The 21,121-nt window shown below is 44.5% G+C and overlaps 1 protein-coding gene across 1 annotated transcript in view; it reads right to left on the minus strand.

Moving 5' to 3' along the window:
* The window catches only part of NSD3 (nuclear receptor binding SET domain protein 3), a 132,180-nt gene that overhangs the window by 81,203 nt on the left and 29,856 nt on the right, over positions 1–21,121 (minus strand). Inside the window, exons 3-7 of the mRNA XM_069766880.1 lie at positions 11,946–12,108; positions 11,497–11,651; positions 7,034–7,585; positions 5,821–5,950; positions 771–871 (exon numbers count right to left, since the gene is read on the minus strand). Of these exons, the coding sequence (XP_069622981.1) occupies positions 771–871; positions 5,821–5,950; positions 7,034–7,585; positions 11,497–11,651; positions 11,946–12,108 (1,101 nt within the window). The remainder of the gene's footprint in view (positions 1–770; positions 872–5,820; positions 5,951–7,033; positions 7,586–11,496; positions 11,652–11,945; positions 12,109–21,121) is intronic.

Below are 21,121 nucleotides of genomic sequence, written 5' to 3' on the forward strand. Positions count from 1 at the left end.
GCGGTGTCAGTTATAGTTTCTGCCTACGGCGTTAGCAGCTGACCCTGCTTAAACCATGATTTGTCCTGCTGCCTTTGCTGACTGTGCACGCGTCTGTTTACTCCCCTCTCCCCGTAGCGACACTGTGTTTCCCCTTCATGTGTGGACTCCCAGGTACTTGATTCGGCTTGGACTCTGACCTGATTTTGTCTCTTGTCTTTGGTATTTCCACTCTGGACCAGTATTGACCTTTTTGATTTGTCTCTGACTCTGTGTTTGTTTATCCCTCTGGTACTGCGCTACTGACTAATATTGACCCGGCTTTTTTGACTATCCTGCTGCCACCTGGTGGTAGCCTCGCTGCAGCACTGCAGGTCTACTCTAGCACTGTGCAGTCCTCTCGCCACTCTATTGCCATCTAGTGGAGCTTGCATCTCCCTGCATAGCAGCAGAGTGACACAGGCAAGCTTTTATTCCGTTCACATTGATCATTTTCTTTTTTTTTTTTTATTGTAGGTGTAACATTTCTTCGAAACATTTAAACTAGAAGTCGTTAAGCAAATTGGTTGTCTCAATGTAATCTGAATGTCATGGCATAATCGTCACAAAACAATGGTAAATGAAAAAGAAAAATGCAAGGCAGATGTGTTGTATGCTTTAATAGTACAGGTGAGATACAAGGAGTTCAGGCACACGTTTAGTCAACGGCGAGTATTAAGTCACCACAATCCATGGACATGACTGATCTGACAACTGGTGAGAAGAGAAAGCAAACGATTCATGCAACCCACCTGCTCTTTTTTCACCTTCTTCTTTGGCACGGAGTCCAAGGACTTCTCAGATTCTGAACGAGTCCGATTGGACCTTCTCTGGTGTTTCTTCTCAGAGGTTCCTAGTAAAAAGAAACTGTGTTGTGCATTAATCCAGTATTGGGTCAGTGTCTCGAAGGACTGCAAACGACCCACCTCTGGGTGAGAGTCGAGGCTCATAGACTGAAGCCACTTTGCAGTAGGGCTTGATTACTTTTCCACTGTTTTGTTTCAACAGCGACTCTGTGGACGATGCGTCTCCATAGTAACAGACCGCAAACACGCTGTGTAGTCTGACCGTGCAGTCATATTCCCTTCTAACTCTCTCACCGATCAAGCATAGGTCAGCACAACGCAGAAAATAAATGGAATAAAGTATGAGAATGCAAGGGGCCCCATATACAAAGAAGGGCTGTCGGATGAACTATCATTTGGCCAATCAGCGGGCAGCCATCTCTCCCGATATTTCTTTACACAGGAGTTCTCGGTCTGCCCAACGATGTGTTCTTTAAGAGAGCCTCTGCTAGACATCTCTGAAGGTGGCTCATCTCACCAAGGGCACAAAGATCGTCAGTCCGGGGTCGGACAGATGATGTCGGGGGAGAGTGAGGAGGTCTGCAGAAACAGCAGACGGTCAGCCGATAGTGGCAAGCTCTGCCTACATCGGTCTAATCTGTATGTGGGCTTTAAAGGGATTGTCCAGGCTTGAGGTTTACGTCTTGTATTGATTATATGCAATTGCAAATTTTTGAATCCTCAAAGGGTGCACTGTCAGGATTAATTGGTGACGGTGGCCATGTGACTGCAAGAATGAAATTTGCATACTCCCAGTCACATTCCGACTAGACATTTCTGGACTTGCTCAATTCCCTAGCATTAAGCAAGCCTGCACACGTCTGGTCGGCATGTGACCACATGTATGCAAATCACGGTTCCCGGCATCAGAGAATCCTCCCAGAACACACACAGACCAGATCCTTTTCTGCCCTGGCCTTTGTCGGGGTAAAAGTCAGGAGGTCACATGACGCCGGAGAATCATTACAACGTGCAGTGTGTACACTTTGAGAATTCAAAAGTCTGCCGCCACAAAGCGTAACTGCAGACTTTCCCCTCAAGCCTCGACTACATGCACATATATTACACACACACTATTTAGACTGCAGCCAGTGACGGGTATATACCTTCTGGACTGTATGTCTGCACCTGAACAAAAAAAATGCAAGATTACAAATCGCAGAATGTGTTTGCCGTTTGTTACCACGGAGATGCATAGTCTGCGTAGGAGCTGCAGAAAGAAAACGGTAAGTGGTCTGGCACATGGATCTGCTATTGAGCTCGCCTTCAATCTCTAAGTAATGTTCGACTGAACGGCTTCTGCCCTTTTTTTTCTTTTAGCTACTGGTGCGGATCTGAGCACCCAGACTCCAACCTATCGAAACTCAGTCGGTGGTCACAGTCAAAATTCAATCAGCAATTAAAAAAAAAAAAAGGGAGAAGAAAATAAAAATGTCAAACACAACTGGACCACTATAACGTCTACAAATATATGTTCTCTTAGATGTCCTGGACAGTATGTAAAAATATTTTAGGAGTGATTTAAAGGAGGCCTTTCTCCAGGATGGAGCCACGTTAAAGGGGTATTCCCATCTCCAACATCCTATCGCAGTATGTAGTAGGTGTAATAATTATATTACTAGAAAATACCTCCAACTACAAATGTAGTACATTTCTTCTGATTTGTTATGCCTCTTACCCTATGTGCAGGGAGTTGCAGTAGCTTCGGTATCCATGGTTACGACCACTAGCTGGTCACTGGATGTGTGGTCGTAACTATGGATACCTAAGCTCCTGCAATGCCGAATCAGAAGAACTATACTAAATTTCTAATATTATAATTATTACACCTACTACATACTAAGATAGGATCTTGAAGATGGGAATACGACTAGTACACCCTTTACTGAGTGGCATATCACTTAGCAACAAATCTTGCGGGGGCCATGGCGGCAGTGCGAGTGTGCATGGTGGTAATGGAAATCATAGTGGTGGTGCCCTGATGGAACACAGCAGAGATGAAAAGTAGAAAAAAAAAAAAAAGGTAATACGTGCATGTAAACCCATCAGATAAGGGCCAGTAAATGATGTCCTAGTGATCTAGGGCGGCCCCTAAAGTACTGGTTGCGTGGCCTAAGCTTTGCAATTGCTAAAATCCAGAATTAAAAAGTGAAAAAATGGTGTCATTTTTGCATGCGCTCATCCAAACGTGGCCTTAATACAAAATGCTGTGCGCCGAGAATCTGCACCGCAGCGCGAGTGACGAGGTGGATTACGTGCACAGCGTGTAGATAGCGTTTCTGCCCGTAGACCACAAGTACAACAACTGACAGACAATAAATAATAACAGAAGATATAAACCCACCCGCCCCCACAAAATAAAAAGTAAACAAGTTATGTATCTAGACTATAAACTTACCAGGTTCATTATAGGAAAAAAAAAAAAGAAAAGAAAATGAATAGAAAAAAGAAAAGAAAATGAATCGTCCATCCATATTATTCTCAATGTATCGGAAACTAGATGTAGATGTGAATGGCACTGATGAGAGCTGTACAGACGGATCTTTACCTCCGGTGTGACATACATCATTCATGGTGGAGCTGGTGCACTAGTAATGATGGACCACGGGAGAGTATGTCCTTCACTATTACACTATTAGTCAGTCTTACTGTAGTAACCCTCCATATCATGCATAGGAATGGATCCCTTTCTGCTTCTCAGGCTTTCGGGTCCTTCCTTCACAGGGTCCGGATTTCAGCTTTCGGCCAGAAGGACCCTTCTTTCACACTCAACCAGGTATGGAGTCTCCAACCAGAGGCATCACATCGACATGAATCGATAAACACTTATATCCCTCTCTCCTTCAGCCGGTGGCCAAGGACGATCTCCTGGATCTACCAAGATCTTACTTCTGGCACACATGGCAAATTGTAGATTGAGCTGAGGAAATCTGCCGTGTGTAGGAGCGTAGCGAGAGGTGCAGAGGCGAGTGGAGTGCCAGCAAGGAGGCTAGTAAAAAAGAAGGACTGTGACCGGGCTACAGGTCTACTATATCAGATACACTGACAACTATGACTTCTTTTTAAAGAGGTGTTCCCATCTCACTTGGTCCTCTGAGACCCCCACAGTCACAAGATGGGTTATGGTTTGGTTATCGGTGAGGGACCTGCACTGATCAGCAGAATGGAGCACATTTATTCCTGCCAGGAATGGCTGACCGTGGCTCAATGCGTTCCCTATGTGGATAGAGAATGAATGTAGCGGCGGTCGGACGTCCGACTTACCTCTCCATTAGTAATGAGGATAAAGCCCTGACGGGGATAAAAAATACCCCGTTCTGCCGATCAGTGAAGGTCACAGCAGCAGGACCCACACCAAGCACAGGAGGTTATTGCCTGTCAACCTCTTCTTAATTACAATGTTACCCACATAGAATAAAAACACCAGCACGGGAAACATTCCCACATCATCAGCACCAGGGCTTGCGTAACGTTATGTTAAGTGAGCCCTGCAGCCAATCAGTGGCAGCTTCAATCTCACTTTCTTCAGATGAAACTGACATCCGGAGAAAGTCAGAGCAGCAGTTTCGCCCCAAGGAACCAGGGCTGTAGAGTCGGAATCGTGGAGTCAGTGTCATGGAAATTGAGGAGTCGGAGGTTTAGCTTATCGACTCCACAGCCCTAGCATGGCTGTGGAGTCGGAGTTGCAGCCCATTTTGGTGGAGTTGGCGTCATGGAAATTGAGGAGTAAGAGGTTTGGCTTACTGACTCCACAGCCTGACAAGGAAGCCCACGGAAGTGAGAGTGAGGCATCCGCCGATTGATTGCAGGGCTCACGTGACATAACGTCACGCAAGCTCAGGCGCCAGTGATGAGAACAAGGCGTTCTTACTGGACATGGAGGAACACTGTAATTGAGAAGTGGGTGTCCGAGCCATGGACAACATCTTTAAGTGACGTCATATCCTAGTGATACATAGTGAAATGGATATACCCCTTTAAGTGAATTAGGATAGAGAGGTCCGCAGTACAAACCACTGAGCTGTAAAGGACAAGGTTACACAAGGCTCCGATATTACAATGGAGGTAGGCTTAAGTGTGCTGGCTAGAACATAAATCTTAACACCCTCAGTCAACACTGTGGTTGGTAGAACCTGCGAAGCGCTGAGAGGCCAGCCAGTGTAAAGGCAGATTCAGGAGACTGTGCCCAGTGGTAGTGGACCCTCCTATATGGTGCTGTCTGATCCGCAGACACGGATGACAATAGGACATGCATTGAGTTTAATGGATCTGGCAATGTGGGTCCGTAAAAAAAAAAGTGAGCGTGATGTGTGAATAGTTCTATTAAAGAACGAGGGTCAGTGATCTGTGGCATAGATGAGGATCAATTGTGCCCCAAAAGGGAAATTAGGAAAGTGTTTTGTGCTAACATCAGAGACCCCCGACAACTTTTTCTGTACTGGGGGTGGATCCCGTTTGTCTCCTCAATCTCTCACCCTCACCGCTGCCTTTATATTAGTGATAAGCCCCCCCCCCTTATGACTAATAAACCTTTCTATATAAAGGATTGTGATGGCCTACAGATGTATTTCATACCGGCTATGCATATGCAATTGGTCGCTGTTATCAGCCAGGCAGTATGAAAAAGACCTGCGGACGCGGCCCCCATCTCATCTGCACCAAGTAAAACACAACAGAAAACCCACTGAACAATGCAAACGTCGTCATCTTTGTATCGTTTATTGCACAAAAAGCAGCATATAACAAAAATATGAAAATGGGTGACAGCGCAGATTTGGGAAAATACTGATCTTTTTTTTTTTTTCTCTCTCTTTTTTTTTGGAGGGGTAACGGGATGTCCCCCTCTCCGTTCAGTTTATAGATCTTGGCGGCGGGCTCAACAGTCTCTTCCCCCCTCCCCCTTTCACTTTGGCAGTAGGGAGGTGTGTGTTAGGGGCAGACACGTGCAGTTTCCTACCTGTGGCCCCCGATGAGGTTTCGGGAGCAGGCGTGTGTTGTGCTGAACTTTTCTCCGCCTTCAGATTGGGGGAGGGTACAGACGTCTTTTCGGGAGCTTTGACTGTGATTTCTGTCTTGTTACCGACTCCCTTAAAATACAAAAGTATAGATGATTACATACCGGTCTCTGTCCCTACATCATGCTGATCTCAGATTACATAGCAAAATCCTGCAGACGGATTCCCTCTAAACTCCCAACAGTCTGCTGGTATTTGCCAGTTATTGCATTTGGTTTTCCTATACAGCTTTTGTTTTACCCCATTTCTGAACTCATCTGTTCTGTAATCCCTCTTGGCTTTACCCAAGCTTGACGACCTACTGGCAACTTCATCCTAGCTACTCCTCTGACCATGGGTTAGCATCCCGATTCTGTCCCAGCTAATACCACTACTCTTGCTGCAAGATCGCTTCTCCGGCCAGCGGCTACTCCTTTGATGCAACCCAGGGGGCTCTGTAGTAAGTCTAGATCCCTGTATAGGACTTAAAGGCCAGGGATCTTCTAGGAATTGATAGACGGAGTGGCTAGTACCAAGCCTGTCCGAGAGTGCAGATTTAATCCACCATCCTCAGAGAGACTTTACAGCTGTCCAATGTAATCACAGCATATTATACCTACAGGCCCGTATTCCTAAGAGCCAAAACAGCGCAAAAAAATGAGCCAGCTAAATTCACGAGTCTACGTTAAGCCCACTGTATTCTTATAGTGCAACTAGACTGTTTAACCATTTTTTGTGCAGTTTTGGCACCTGCAAGTACAGACCTGTGATTAGTGATATGCAGCCTCCCTACGCCGGCAGATCTGCTTTATATTGGCTGTCAGAGGCAAGTAAGGTCACATCAGGCTTTGGTCTCCCAGTCTGCCCCAAATTCTTTGGGCGGAGAGCCAACGTGCCACAATAGATAAAGCTATTCTTGGTATAAGGTTATGTGGAAGATCCCTCATACATATTAGAAGAGGGCTAGATCCAAGGTAAAAGGGATCCCGCAGCGGTCGACCATCCGATATGTATCCTGACCCAATCAATTAACATAAATGGAGGCAGATCTTGGGATAAAGCAGGATCAGCCGACATGCTTCATCTTTGGGTCCCACAGAAGAAAAGGTAAAGGATGTAATATACATTTTGCATCACAGTAAATACAGATGATGGAGATTTTGTTTTTCACCCTACCTTGGTTGTGTATATGAACTGTTCAAAACCATCAGAAGATGCATTATGGAGAGCGAGGACGTTTTCTATTTTCACCACAGGTGACATGTTGCACTTCTGAAGGTCAATTGTGCCCTTGTGTAATAAAACCGAGGCTGGAAGCGACTTGCGGGCGGCTGCTGTCTTCCAGGGAATCTTTACTGGAGGAGGCGTGGGTGGCGGCGGCGGCGGCTCCTCTTCCTGAACCTGCTTCCTCTGGCTCTGCCTCCGAGTTTCGGGTAGGGAGTCTTTATTGTCCTTGGATGAAGGGGACTGTACGGGGGCAGAGTGTCTCGACGTTGGAGAGGAGACTTCTTTAGGACGGGCAGGTTCGGCCTCATTACTAGAGGTGGATCTCCGACTCCTCTTGCTACTGATTACTGTTTTTTTGGGTTCAGGAGAGGTCACAGGGTCTACATAAATGAAGGTGTACTGTTCTATCCTCTCCTCCCGTGTCATCCGCAGGGCTTTCTCCGCGTGGGCGATGCCGATATCCCACTGTATGCGCTCCTTCTGAGGGCGAGGTTTCCGCATCTAAAATGAAAAATATGACAGCTAATTTCACGTGGTTCTTTGTTCTCATGAAAGATGTCGGTCCCAGCACCGATCGAACGTTTATCGTAGATCCGCAACATGCCTTGAACCCCTTCATGACATCAGAGATACATATACGTCGCAAGTTGGAAGCGGGCGTATGCAGTGGGCACACGGTGTGAGCGCACCCCATACTCGGCAGGCAATGGCTATGTGTTACAGTCAGGACATGCTGCGACTGTTAACTAGTTACATGCCACTGTTGAACTCTGACAGCGGCATTTACCACGCTCTGGCATGGGGTGCGTCATTCTAAGAATCTATCGGCGGGTGAACGTGGGTTGCTGAAGAATTGCTATGACATCTGGGGGTCTGTTGAAGACCTCCATGCTGGGAGGAAGGGGGTGTCCCGGCAGTGTGAGTCTGCAGGCCCTGGGCTTTCAGAAAATGTCAGCGGTGAGCCAAGATCTAAATCTGCGCAGACTGGGAACTCCGCTCACTGCCGACATTTTCTGAAAGCCCAGGGCCCACAGCCTTGCACCGCGGGGCAACCCCTCTTGCCAGTCCGGGGCCCACAGCATCGCCCCACTCCTGCTGCCATAGGGCTTCCTGCAACCCCGCTCCCCCGCAACCGCCCTCCCGATAAGCTACATTCGGATTATAAGGCCGGCTTCACACTCAGCGTATGAAAATACGGTCCGTATATTACGGCCGTAATACGCTGAAATGTCCCGAAAATAGTGGTCCGTAGCTCCTCCGTAGGCAGGGTGTGTCAGCGTTTTTTGCGCATGGCATCCTCCGTATGTAATCCGTATGGCATCCGTACTGCGTGGTTTTCTCGCAGGCTTGCAAAACCAACATACCGCTATAGAAGTGATCCATGTGTCCCAAAAAGAAAAAAATATATATATATACTGTCATTAGACACATATATGTATATAAATATTTTTTCCAGCGCTATACAGCTTGAAAGCCGGTAATTCAATTACCGGCTTTTTCTTTCTCCTTCCTAAAGCCCGACATGATTTGAGACATGGTTTACATACAGTAAACCATGTCTTCTCTCCATTTTTTTGCAGATTTCACACTACTAATGTCAGTAGAGTGTATCTGCAAAATTTGGCCGTTCTAGCTCTTAAAATAAAGGGTTAAATGGCGGAAAAAATTGGCGTGGGCTCCCGCGCAATTTTCTCCGCCAGAGTAGTAAAGCCAGTGACTGAGGGCAGATATTAATAGCCTGGAGAGGGTCCACGGTTATTGCCCCCCCCCCCCCTGGCTAAAAATATCTGCCCCCAGCCACCCCAGAAAAGGCACATCTGGAAGATGCGCCTATTCTGGCACTTGGCCACTCTCTTCCCATTCCCATGTAGCGGTGGGATATGGGGTAATGAAGGGTTAATGCCACCTTGCTATTGTAAGGTGACATTAAGCCTAATTAATAATGGAGAGGCGTCAATTATGACATCTATCCATTATTAATCCAATTGAATGAAAGGGTTAAATAAAAGACAAACACAATATTTAAAATTATTTTAATGAAATAAAAACAATGGTTGTTGGAGTATTTTATTCTACGCCCAATCCAGTCACTGAAGACCCTCGTTCTGTAAGTAAAAAAACATAATAAACCAACAATATACTTACCCTCCGCAGATCTGTAACGTCCAACGATGTCAATCCTTCTGAAGGGGTTAAAATATTTTGCAGCCAGGAGCTTTGCTAATGCAATGCTGCTCCTTGCTGCAAAACCCCGGAGAATGAGGCTAAATATAGATCAATGATCTATATTTAGCTTCATTTGCGGTGAGGCGCCCTCTGCTGGCTGTTCATAGATCGTGGGAACTTACCTAGAAAGCTATCTATATTTAGCCTCATTCTCCGGGGTTTTGCAGCAAGGAGCAGCATTGCATTAGCAAAGCTCCTGGCTGCAAAATATTTTAACCCCTTCAGAAGGATTGACATCGTTGGACGTTACAGATCTGCGGAGGGTAAGTATATTGTTGGTTTATTATGTTTTTTTACTTACAGAACGAGGGTCTTCAGTGACTGGATTGGGCGTAGAATAAAATACTCCAACAACCATTGTTTTTATTTCATTAAAATAATTTTAAATATTGTGTTTGTCTTTTATTTAACCCTTTCATTCAATTGGATTAATAATGGATAGGTGTCATAATTGACGCCTCTCCATTATTAATTAGGCTTAATGTCACCTTACAATAGCAAGGTGGCATTAACCCTTCATTACCCCATATCCCACCGCTACACGGGAATGGGAAGAGAGTGGCCAAGTGCCAGAATAGGCGCATCTTCCAGATGTGCCTTTTCTGGGGTGGCTGGGGGCAGGTGTTTTTAGCCAGGGGGGGGGCCAATAACCGTGGACCCTCTCCAGGCTATTAATATCTGCCCTCAGTCACTGGCTTTACTACTCTGGCGGAGAAAATTGCGCGGGAGCCCACGCCAATTTTTTCCGCCATTTAACCCTTTATTTTAAGAGCTAGAACGGCCAAATTTTGCATATACACACTACTGACATTAGTAGTGTGGAATCTGCAAAAAAAAAATGGAGAGAAGACATGGTTTACTGTATGTAAACCATGTCTCAAATCGTGTCGGGTTTTAGGAAGGAGAAAGAAAAAGCCGGTAATTGAATTACCGGCTTTTTGCTATATCGCGGCTGTATGAAGTAAGAATATATATACATATATGTGTCTCACTTACATATATATATATATATACCTATTCTATGTGTACATATTTATTCTACCTATTCTAATGTCAGCTGTCAGTGTGATTTTACTGTACACCGCACTGAATTGCCGGCTTTTCTCTCTAACACCGCTGCGTATTCCTCGCAAGTCACACTGCTGGTCCGTGTGTAATCCGTATTTTTGGGGCTTCCATAGACTTTCATTGGCGTTTTATTTGCGCAATACGGTGACAAACGCAGCATGCTGCGATTTTCTACGGCCGTAGAAAGCCGTATAATACTGATCAGTTTAATACGGCAGATAGGAGCAGGGGCATAGAGAGTAATTGTGCCATATTTTTTGCGAGTTTTACGGACGTAGTTTCTGCACTCTTACGTCCGTAAAACTCGCAAGTGTGAAGCCGGCCTAAGACGCACGCCCATCATCCTCTCAAATTTTGGGGTAAAAAAGGGCGTCTTATAATTTGAAAAATACGATATGTGGTATCGCCGCATTCAGAAAAGTCCGATCTATCAAAATATAAAAATAATTAACCCGATCAGTAAACAAAAAAATTCTAGAACTCCAAAATTACATTTTTTTTGGGTTGCTGCAATAGCACAACAAATTCTGTAACAAAAGATCAAAAAGTCACATCTATCCCAAAATGGTATCAATAAACACACTGTCTCACCCAGCAAAAAAAAATAAAAAATCACTCAGCGCTATCGACTGACAAATGAAAATATTACGGCTCTCGGAAAATAGTGACACAACCCCAAATGTTTTTTTGGCAAACATCCTGCAAAAAATGACGCCCTCGTATGTCTATGTGGACAGAAAAATAAAAAAGTTCTGGGAAGAATGGAAGGAAAAAATGGAAACACAAAAAGAGACATTCGGTCTTGTCGTGAAGGGGTTCAATTTTGGGTGCTGTGTAATGGCTTTGATCTGCTTCACAGAGATTTGCTTTTTCATTTTCTTATCATGGCTGCAGCACTACTTAGACCCGTACCAAACAGAGATCACAGTATAGCCCTACGCTATAGGCCCCGGCCAGGGGGCCAAATATACTGGCATGAAAAAGCAGATAGGTTAATCAGTCTAAAAAAAAAAAAATAAAATAATAATAATAATCCTCAAATCTGACAAGATTCAATCAGGATAATTTATATGGATTTTTTTATTTTTCTGTATCTTGAAAAAAAACAAATATAGCACCTTAAGTCTCTCGGACTGGTTGACCACCTTGGCAGAGTCTTCAGCCAACAGCTGCTCGTACTGCTTCTGTCCTCGGTACTCCCGCATACGTTTCTCGTGCACCCAGGCTCTCTCCGGTTCATTGCTGAAAAACTGGACATGGTATTCACGAGCGCCTGGAGGAGAGGAAAGGGTTCGGTCAGCAAGATCATCACCGCTAAGACACGGTGCAGGGGGTTTGCTCCTAGGAAATATAGAACTGGACTGGCCGGCGGCTCTCCTCACCTGAACATGACAGCTGCCCAGCTTGGACAGGGAGAGCTGCCGGCCAGTCCACGCACTGCGCTCAGATCTCGTTCTGATTAATAGGCCCGAATGACTTTGCCCGAAATGTCAGGACGGCGTGTACCCAACGCTCAGCACCCCCACCCATCTGCATGAATTACTAACACCCCCCTTCAGTCTCTTACCTCTGCTGTTGATTTTGCTGTGCACTCGGAGCTGTGGGTCAGAGGACACCATACAGGGCCACCAGGGGTACGTTCCCACTTTAGACCAAACCAAATCCCCCACTTGAAACCAAACGCCAGTCCTGACCTCAGACTGGAGCGGAGAGATGGGTAAATGCTGGACCTGGAGAACAGAGTGCTGTTAAGATCACTGATAACTTCTTAAAAAGTTTAAGAAAACTGAAAAAGATCACACAAAATCTACAGGGATTAAATATCTGACACACTATAATGCAGTGCTCATGGATTTGAAGAGCAGGAAAACACGTGCAAAAGTTAAAATAAAAACTCTACCAGAGACTAACTTATAATGGAAAAAAGTTGATAAATTACATTAAGGAAAAAAAATTATGTACAAATTGCAAAGCAGTTTTTGTTCTACTATATTAGCAATCAAAGTATTCGGCACCTAATGAGTTAACACTCACTTGGGCGTAACAAAATTTATCAGACAGTTTTCAGTGGGGGCGTGTACTTCTTCTCCCTGTACGATCCTGGCCAATCATAAGCAGGCTACAACACAGCAGAAAAAGAACATCCCCCAACTACAGCTCAGAGAAGACTTCTCACTCACTGCATGAGACATATAATAACAAACAGCCGTAATTTCCTGGTGCATAATTTAGTAAGTGCTGTGAGTAGACTAAGATGACCCAACACTTTTCAGTGGGAAAAGATGCAGTACTGCTGAGTTTAGATGTGTCACAATATAAACCCTTCTATCAGCTCTCCGTCTTTCACGGCACGGTCACCTCTGCTGTACCAACCCAAAAGCCACCCTGCGTTTTTGGAGATTTGTCAGTAATAATCACTCGTCTGCTTCAGTGAGATCAGAGCAGGGTGTCATTACATCTCACATATCAGGAGTCCAGAACAGACTGCTCCTGTAGAGACATATAGTGACACCCTGCTTTGATCTCATTGCAGAGCGAGTACAAGTTGCTTTGAGCACAGCAGATATAAGTGGACTATTGAGTTCTCAGCTCCAAACAGGCAGTGTGAGGGATGAGCAGTACAACAGAGGAGACAGTGCTATGAGAGGAGAGCTGATGCACAAAAAGGAGAATCTTTCATAATTTGTTCCTTCACAGATGGATTTGTAATGTGACAGCTAAACTCAGCTGTGCTGCCCTCCCCATGCACATAATGACTACTGGACTGTATCTGAATGGTGTTCTGTGCTCCATCCATTTTCTAATCATGCAGAACGTGAGACAAGGAGATCAGTGCTGCCTGTCATTACATCTCACACACTGAGAAACCTGCTCTAAGCTATGGTGGGGGCGTGTTCTTCTTTACCCCAAATATTGCTGCCTGCTTATGATTGGGCAGAGTCATACAGGAGGGAAGTACACACCCCATGGAAAACCATCTGATAACACCCACTAGGACTTAACAAAAATGAACTCATCAAGTGCCAAATACTTAGGAGAAGGGAAATATAATCTCTCTCATATTATATATATATATATATATATATATATGTAGATATATATATATAGATATATATATATCTATATATATATATATATATATATGTAGATATATATATATAGATATATATATATCTATATATATATATATATATATATAGATATATTTTTTTTATGGAAACTCCCCCCCTTCTCTCAATAAACTCATCTAAAGGGTATAGTGACCATTGTTACGCCACAGGTGTTTCACTGACATTTATAACTGGGGGGGGGGGGGGGGGGGGGCACTAATCACAAGGATAATAGAGGATGGACCTCACAATTTATTTTACAAGTTTAGGCCGACGGACGTGAAGGGGTGTAAATTTGTCAGGAACAGATTGCAGATGCCGTGTCACATTTGCAGAGTCCCTGAGGTGACAAAACAGCATAAACAGGTTTTTTTAGTTGCTTTGTTTCCCACTAAAATGTTGCTTTTGCCACAAATTTTTCATTCTCACAAGAGTAAATAGGAGAAAGTGGACCCCACACTTTGTAAAGCAATTCCTCCTGAACATTGTGATACCCCCGCAAGTGCTTAGATGCTACTTTTTCCTCTTACATCAGTGCTCGGATCAGCATAAAAGCTATTTGACTTTTGAAATGAAATTCTGGCTGGAAGAGATTACTGATGCCATGTCACATCGGCAGAGACCCTAAATTGGTAGATCGGCAAAAAAAAAAAAAAAAATCACACCACACTGATGACCTTGTACCAATCAATGGGTTCAGCTAATGATATATTATATTAAAGGAATCTATCACCAATGTTTTGGCCACCTGGTCTGAGAGCTGCATAATGTAGATGCAGAGGCCCTGATTCCATTTATGTGTCCCATACTGGGCTGCTTGCTGTAGTATTAATAAAATCAGTTTTATCAGCAGGAGATTATCATGAAAGGACTAGTAAACCTGCTGCCAGGTAGTCCTCCTGCTCTATGTAACCCCACCCCCACCCCTGATTGGCAGCTTTCTGCTTATGCATACAGAAAGCATCCAATCCGTGTTCTGGGCGGGGTTATGCACAGCTCAGCATTCAGAGCACTGCGATAAAACGTTCGTGCCTATACATTGTGCCCAGCTCATGCTTCTAGAGACACACATCCTGAAAACTGCCACATGGGCTCATCCCGCTACAGCAACGCCAAACATGTGGCTGAGAACGGCGGTTTAGGCACAGTGTGGGGAGAAGAGGGGAGTGCAACATTTGCATAAGGGAATGCAGCTTCTGCGGGATTGGTTTTTCGGGGGGGGGGGGGGGGGGGGGTGGGGGTGGGGGGGTCGAGGTCGCTTTTCCAAAATCTTTGTGCTACCAGGAATGAATGGAGTCCAAGGTGTCAGAGTGCCTCATTAGGGCCGTGCACTCGACCGGATATATCAGATTTCAGTTTTCACAAATATCACTACCCACGATATTCTATGGGGTCATGCACACATCAGTTTTTTTTTCCTCAGAGTGGTTTGAAAGAAGGAAGAAAAAATATATATTTTACTATATACAGTGGGGCAAAAAAGTATTTAGTCAGTCAGCAATAGTGCAAGTTCCACCACTTAAAAAGATGAGAGACGTCTGTAATTTACATCATAGGTAGACCTCAACTATGGGAGACAAACTGAGAAAAAAAAATCCAGAAAATCACATTGTCTGTTTTTTTATGATTTTTTTTGCATATTATGGTGGAAAATAAGTATTTGGTCAGAAACAAACAATCAAGATTTCTGGCTCTCACAGACCTGTAACTTCTTCTTTAAGAGTCTCCTCTTTCCTCCACTCATTACCTGTAGTAATGGCACCTGTTTAAACTTGTTATCAGTATAAAAAGACACCTGTGCACACCCTCAAACAGTCTGACTCCAAACTCCACTATGGTGAAGACCAAAGAGCTGTCAAAGGACACCAGAAACAAAATTGTAGCCCTGCACCAGGCTGGGAAGACTGAATCTGCAATAGCCAACCAGCTTGGAGTGAAAAAAATCAACAGTGGGAGCAATAATTAGAAAATGGAAGACATACAAGACCACTGATAATCTCCCTCGATCTGGGGCTCCACGCAAAATCCCACCCCGTGGGGTCAGAATGATCACAAGAACGGTGAGCAAAAATCCCAGAACCACGCGGGGGGACCTAGTGAATGAACTGCAGAGAGCTGGGACCAATGTAACAAGGCCTACCATAAGTAACACACTATGCCACCATGGACTCAGATCCTGCAGTGCCAGACGTGTCCCACTGCTTAAGCCAGTACCTGTCCGGGCCCGTCTGAAGTTTGCTAGAGAGCATTTGGATGATCCAGAGGAGTTTTGGGAGAATGTCCTATGGTCTGATGAAACCAAACTGGAACTGTTTGGTAGAAACTCAACTTGTCGTGTTTGGAGGAAAAAGAATACTGAGTTGCATCCATCAAACACCATACCCACTGTAAAGCATGGTGGTGGAAACATCATGCTTTGGGGCTGTTTCTCTGCAAAGGGGCCAGGACGACTGATCCGGGTACATGAAAGAATGAATGGGGCCATGTATCGCGAGATTTTGAGTGCAAACCTCCTTCCATCTGCAAGGGCATTGCAGATGAAACGTGGCTGGGTCTTTCAACATGACAAAGCACACCGCCAGGGCAACGAAGGAGTGGCTTCGTAAGAAGCATTTCAAGGTCCTGGAGTGGCCTAGCCAGTCTCCAGATCTTAACCCTATAGAAAACCTTTGGAGGGAGTTGAAAGTCCATGTTGCCAAGCGAAAAGCCAAAAACATCACTGCTCTAGAGGAGATCTGCATGGAGGAATGGGCCAACATACCAACAACAGTGTGTGGCAACCTTGTGAAGACTTACAGAAAACGTTTGACCTCTGTCATTGCCAACAAAGGATATATTACAAAGTATTGAGATGAAATTTTGTTTCTGACCAAATACTTATTTTCCACCATAATATGCAAATAAAATGTTAAAAAAACAGACAATGTGATTTTCTGGATTTTTTTTTCTCAGTTTGTCTCCCATAGTTGAGGTCTACCTATGATGTAAATTACAGACGCCTCTCATCTTTTTAAGTGGTGGAACTTGCACTATTGCTGACTGACTAAATACTTTTTTGCCCCACTGTATATATATATATATATATATATATTTATATATATATATATATTTATATATATATATATATATATATATATATATATATATATATATATATATATATAGTACAGACCAAAAGTTTGGACACACCTTCTCATTAAAGATTTTTCTGTATTTTCATGACTATGAAAATTGTACATTCACACTGAAGGCATCAAGACTATGAATTAACACATGTGTAATTATAAACTTAAAGGAAACCTGTCACTCCCAAAATACAGAAAAATCTTTAAATGAGAAGGTGTGTCCAAACTTTTGGTCTGTACTGTGTATATTATGCTCAAAAAAAATAAGGGGAACCCTTAAACAACAGAATCTAACTCCAAGTAAATCAAACCTCTGTGAAATCAAACTGTCCACTTAGGAAGCAACACTGATTGACAATCAATTTCACATGCTGTTGTGCAAATGGAATAGACAACAGATGAAAATTATTGGCAATTATCAAGACACACTCAATAAAGGAGTGGTTCTGCAGGTGGAGACCACAGACCACATCTCAGTATCAATACTTTCTGGCTGATGTTTTGGTCACTTTTGAATGTTGGATGTGCTTTCATACTCTTGGTAGCATGAGACGGACTCTATAACCCATATAAATGGCTCAGGTAGTGCAGCTCATCCAGGATGGCACATCAATGCAAGCTGTGGCAAGAAGGCTTGCTGTGTCTGTCAGCGTAGTGTCCAGAGGCTGGAGATGCTACCAGGAGACAGGCCAGTATACCAGGAGATATGGAGGGGGCATAGGAGGGCAACAACCCAGCAGCAGTACCGCTACCTCCACATTTGTGCAAGGAGGAACAGGAGGAGCACTGCCAGAGCCCTGCAAAATGACCTCCAGCAGGCCACAAATGTGCATGTGTCTGCACAAACGGTTAGAAACCAACTCCATGAGGATGGTCTGAGTGCCCGACGTCCACAGATGGGGTTGTGCTCACAGCCCAACACTGCGCAGGATGACTGGCATTTGCCACAGAACACCAGGATTGGCAAATTCACCACTGGCTCCCTGTGCTCTTCACAGATGAAAGTAGGTTCACACTTGAGCACATGTGACAGACGTGACAGAGTCTGGAGACACCGTGGAGAGCGATCTGCTGCCTGCAACATCCTTGTGGTTAAAGTAAAATTGTATTGAGGGACTGTGATGTGCATCTAAAAGGAATCCATTTATAATGTTGCCAGGCTTGTGCAGTGGTGAAATTATGCATTGTTTTATTTTTTATTAATAATATTCATATAACTGATTAAATGAATATTAATGAAAACTAAATATGAATAACAATTAAGTTAAAATAGAGAGAAAAAATCAACTAAAAGAATAAATGATCAGTATGTGAGAGATTATTGCAATAAAATGGTATGTTAGTATAAATAAGGTCTTTATTAGATTACATCCCGTGGGAAAATAAAACACTCATCTGCTTCCCCCCCCCCTGGTATCTGCTCTAATAAAGCCCTGGTTTTTACTATGGTACGTTCTATTATAATATTGTGATTTCCTGCCTGATGAAGGAGTTGCTTCAACATCAAAACACGCTGACAAACCGCAGGGTCTAATCCTTCATCACGTCTTTCAGATTTCTGGAATCCAGCATCGCAGGACTACTACTCTCATCCTCCTACCAATTGTCAGCACGGAATCACTGCTCAAACAAGGCCCCGTCACACATAGCGACGCTTGAGCGATTCCGACAACGATACGACCTGTCAGGGATCGTTGCTGCGTCGCTATGTGGTCGCTGGTGAGATGTCACACAGTGCGATCTCCCCAACGACGCAGCAGCGATGCGGCGACCTGTAGAACGATGCTATTTCATGATGATTCAATGGGACGTCCTGTCAGCGAGGTCGTTGGTAAGGTGTCAAACACAGCGATGTGTGCTACCCAGCGGGACCTCAACGATCAAAAAATGGCCCAGACCATTCCGACACGACCAGCGATCTCACAGCAGGGGCCTGGTCGCTGCTACGTGTCACACATAGCGAGATCGCTACTGAGGTCGCTGTTGCGTCACAAAACTTGTGACTCAGCAGCGATCTCGCTAGCGATCTCGCTATGTGTGACGGGGGCTTAAGTCCCACCATGAATCATTTACACCCTCACACCTGCCTGTCTTCCCTCTATCTCCACCCCCTTTTCTTTGATTGACAGCTCTGGCTTCATAGAGTCAGAGGAGACGGGTGGAGATAGATGGAAAACAAGCAGGTGAGAAGGTTTATGTAAAGGATTGTCCTCGAGGTGAAGCATCGCGCGGCAGGACTGTCGTTCTGTGCTGACACAGTCCCTTTAAATGGTCACAGTCGGCGTCAACACTGCTCGTGACCGATGCAGGAGGGTGTATAACATCCCGCGGAGCCGACAGCCGCCTCCAATCTGCTCAGTCACAAAAAAATATTGGAGGGAAAAGCAGGTTACACCAGGCTCTGTGGAGACTGCCCGATGGCAATGACCGTCAGATTGCCCCCCGGCCGGCTGGCTACATGCCCCCAGTGTAAGAGACAGCAGCTTTTATTAGATTCTGTCAGCTGACCATGTAAAGGAATCATGCACATGTTCCCCAAAATACAAGCACATCATTTTATTTCAAAGGTTTATTTTTTTTTCATGCCACAAACTTTATTAAAAATCAGAATTAGAAACCTTGCTTTTTTTTAGACTTATACGTGCCATCCTTTCAGGTAAGAGTTTTCAGCAGTCTCTTTATCATCAGAGGCAGGATTACAATGTCTGGTAACACAGGCTCCATCAATCACTACTGGTGATGGCACAGCTCACCTCCTCCTTCCTTTCACAATGACCACTCTGGGTATAGCAGGTATTACAGGCAGATAGTTAGCCATTACCTGTCTGGTTTTTGGTTATTTTACCACGGGCCTTAAAAACAAATAGTCCTGGATCTACCTTTTTACACAAATAGGTTGTTTTCTAATACTAGAGTCCTTAACCCCTTCATGACCTTGGGATTTTTCGTTTTTCCGTGTTCGTTTTTCGCTCCCCTCCTTCCCAGAGCCATAACTTTTTTACTTTTCCGTCAATTTGGCCATGTGAGGGCTTATTTTTTGCGGGACGAGTTGTACTTTTGAACGACATCATTGGTTTTAGCATGTCGTGTACTAGAAAACGGGAAAAAAATTCCAAGTGCGGTGAAATTGCAAAAAAAGTGCAATCCCACACTGGTTTTTTGTTTGGCTTTTTTGCTAGGTTCATCACTAAATGCTAAAACTGACCTGCCATTATGATTCTCCAGGTCATTACGAGTTCGTAGACACCTAACATGACTAGGTTATTTTTTATCTAAGTGGTGAAAAAAAATTCCAAACTTTGCTAAAAAAAAAAAAAAAAAAAAAAAAATTGCGCCATTTTCCGATACTCGTAGCGTCTCCATTTTTCATCATCTGGGGTCGGTTGAGGGCTTATTTTTTGCGTGCCGAGATGACGTTTTTAATGATAGCATTTCGGTGCAGATACGTTCTTTTGATCGCCCGTTATTGCATTTTAATGCAATGTCGCGGCGACCAAAAAAACGTAATTCTGGCGTTTCGAATTTTTTTCCCGCTACGCTGTTTAGCGATCAGGTTAATACTTTTTTTTAATTGATAGATCGGGCGATTCTGAGCGCGGCGATACCAAATATGCGTAGATTTTATATTTTTTTTATTGATTTATTTTGATTGGGGTGAAAGGGGGGTGATTTAAACTTTTATGTTTTTTTAATTTTTTTCACATTTTTTAAAAAATTTTTTTTTAACTTTTGCCATGCTTCAATAGCCTCCATGAGAGGCTAGAAGCAGGCATAGCACGATCGGCTCTGCTACATAGCAGCGATCTGCTGATCGCTGCTATGTAGCAGAATTGCACGTGTGCTGTGAGCGCCGACCACAGGGTGGCGCTCACAGCGACGGGCAATCAGTAACCATAGAGGTCTCAAGGACCTCTATGGTTACCATTCACAAGCATCTATGGTTACCATTCGTCACATGATCGGGGGTCGGCGATTACGTCATTTCCGGCCGCCCGGCCGGAAGCGGTAGTTAAATGCCGCTGTCTGCGTTTGACAGCGGCATTTAACTAGTTAATAGGTGCGGGCAGATCGCGATTCTGCCCGCGCCTATTACGGGCACATGTCAGCTGTTCAAAACAGCTGACATGTCCCGGCTTTGGTGCGGGCTCACCGCGGAGCCCTGCATCAAAGCAGGGGAGCCGGCATCGGACGGTATAGTACGTCCGATGCCGGTAAGGGGTTAAGGTACCGTCACATTTAGCGACGCTGCAGCGATCCAGACAACGATCCCGATCGCTGCAGCGTCGCTGTGTGGTCGCTGGAGAGCTGTCACAGACAGCTCTCCAGCGACCAACGATGCCGGTCCCCTGGTAACCAGGGTAAACATCGGGTTACTAAGCGCAGGGCCGCGCTTAGTAACCCGATGTTTACCCTGGTTACCAGCGTAAAAGTAAAAAAAAAAAAACACTACATACTTACATTCCGGTGTCTGTCCCCCGGTGCTGTGCTTCTCTGCACTGACTGAGCGC

This window comes from Ranitomeya imitator, chromosome 4 (genome assembly GCF_032444005.1).
Source record: "Ranitomeya imitator isolate aRanImi1 chromosome 4, aRanImi1.pri, whole genome shotgun sequence".
Taxonomy (NCBI): domain Eukaryota; kingdom Metazoa; phylum Chordata; class Amphibia; order Anura; family Dendrobatidae; genus Ranitomeya; species Ranitomeya imitator.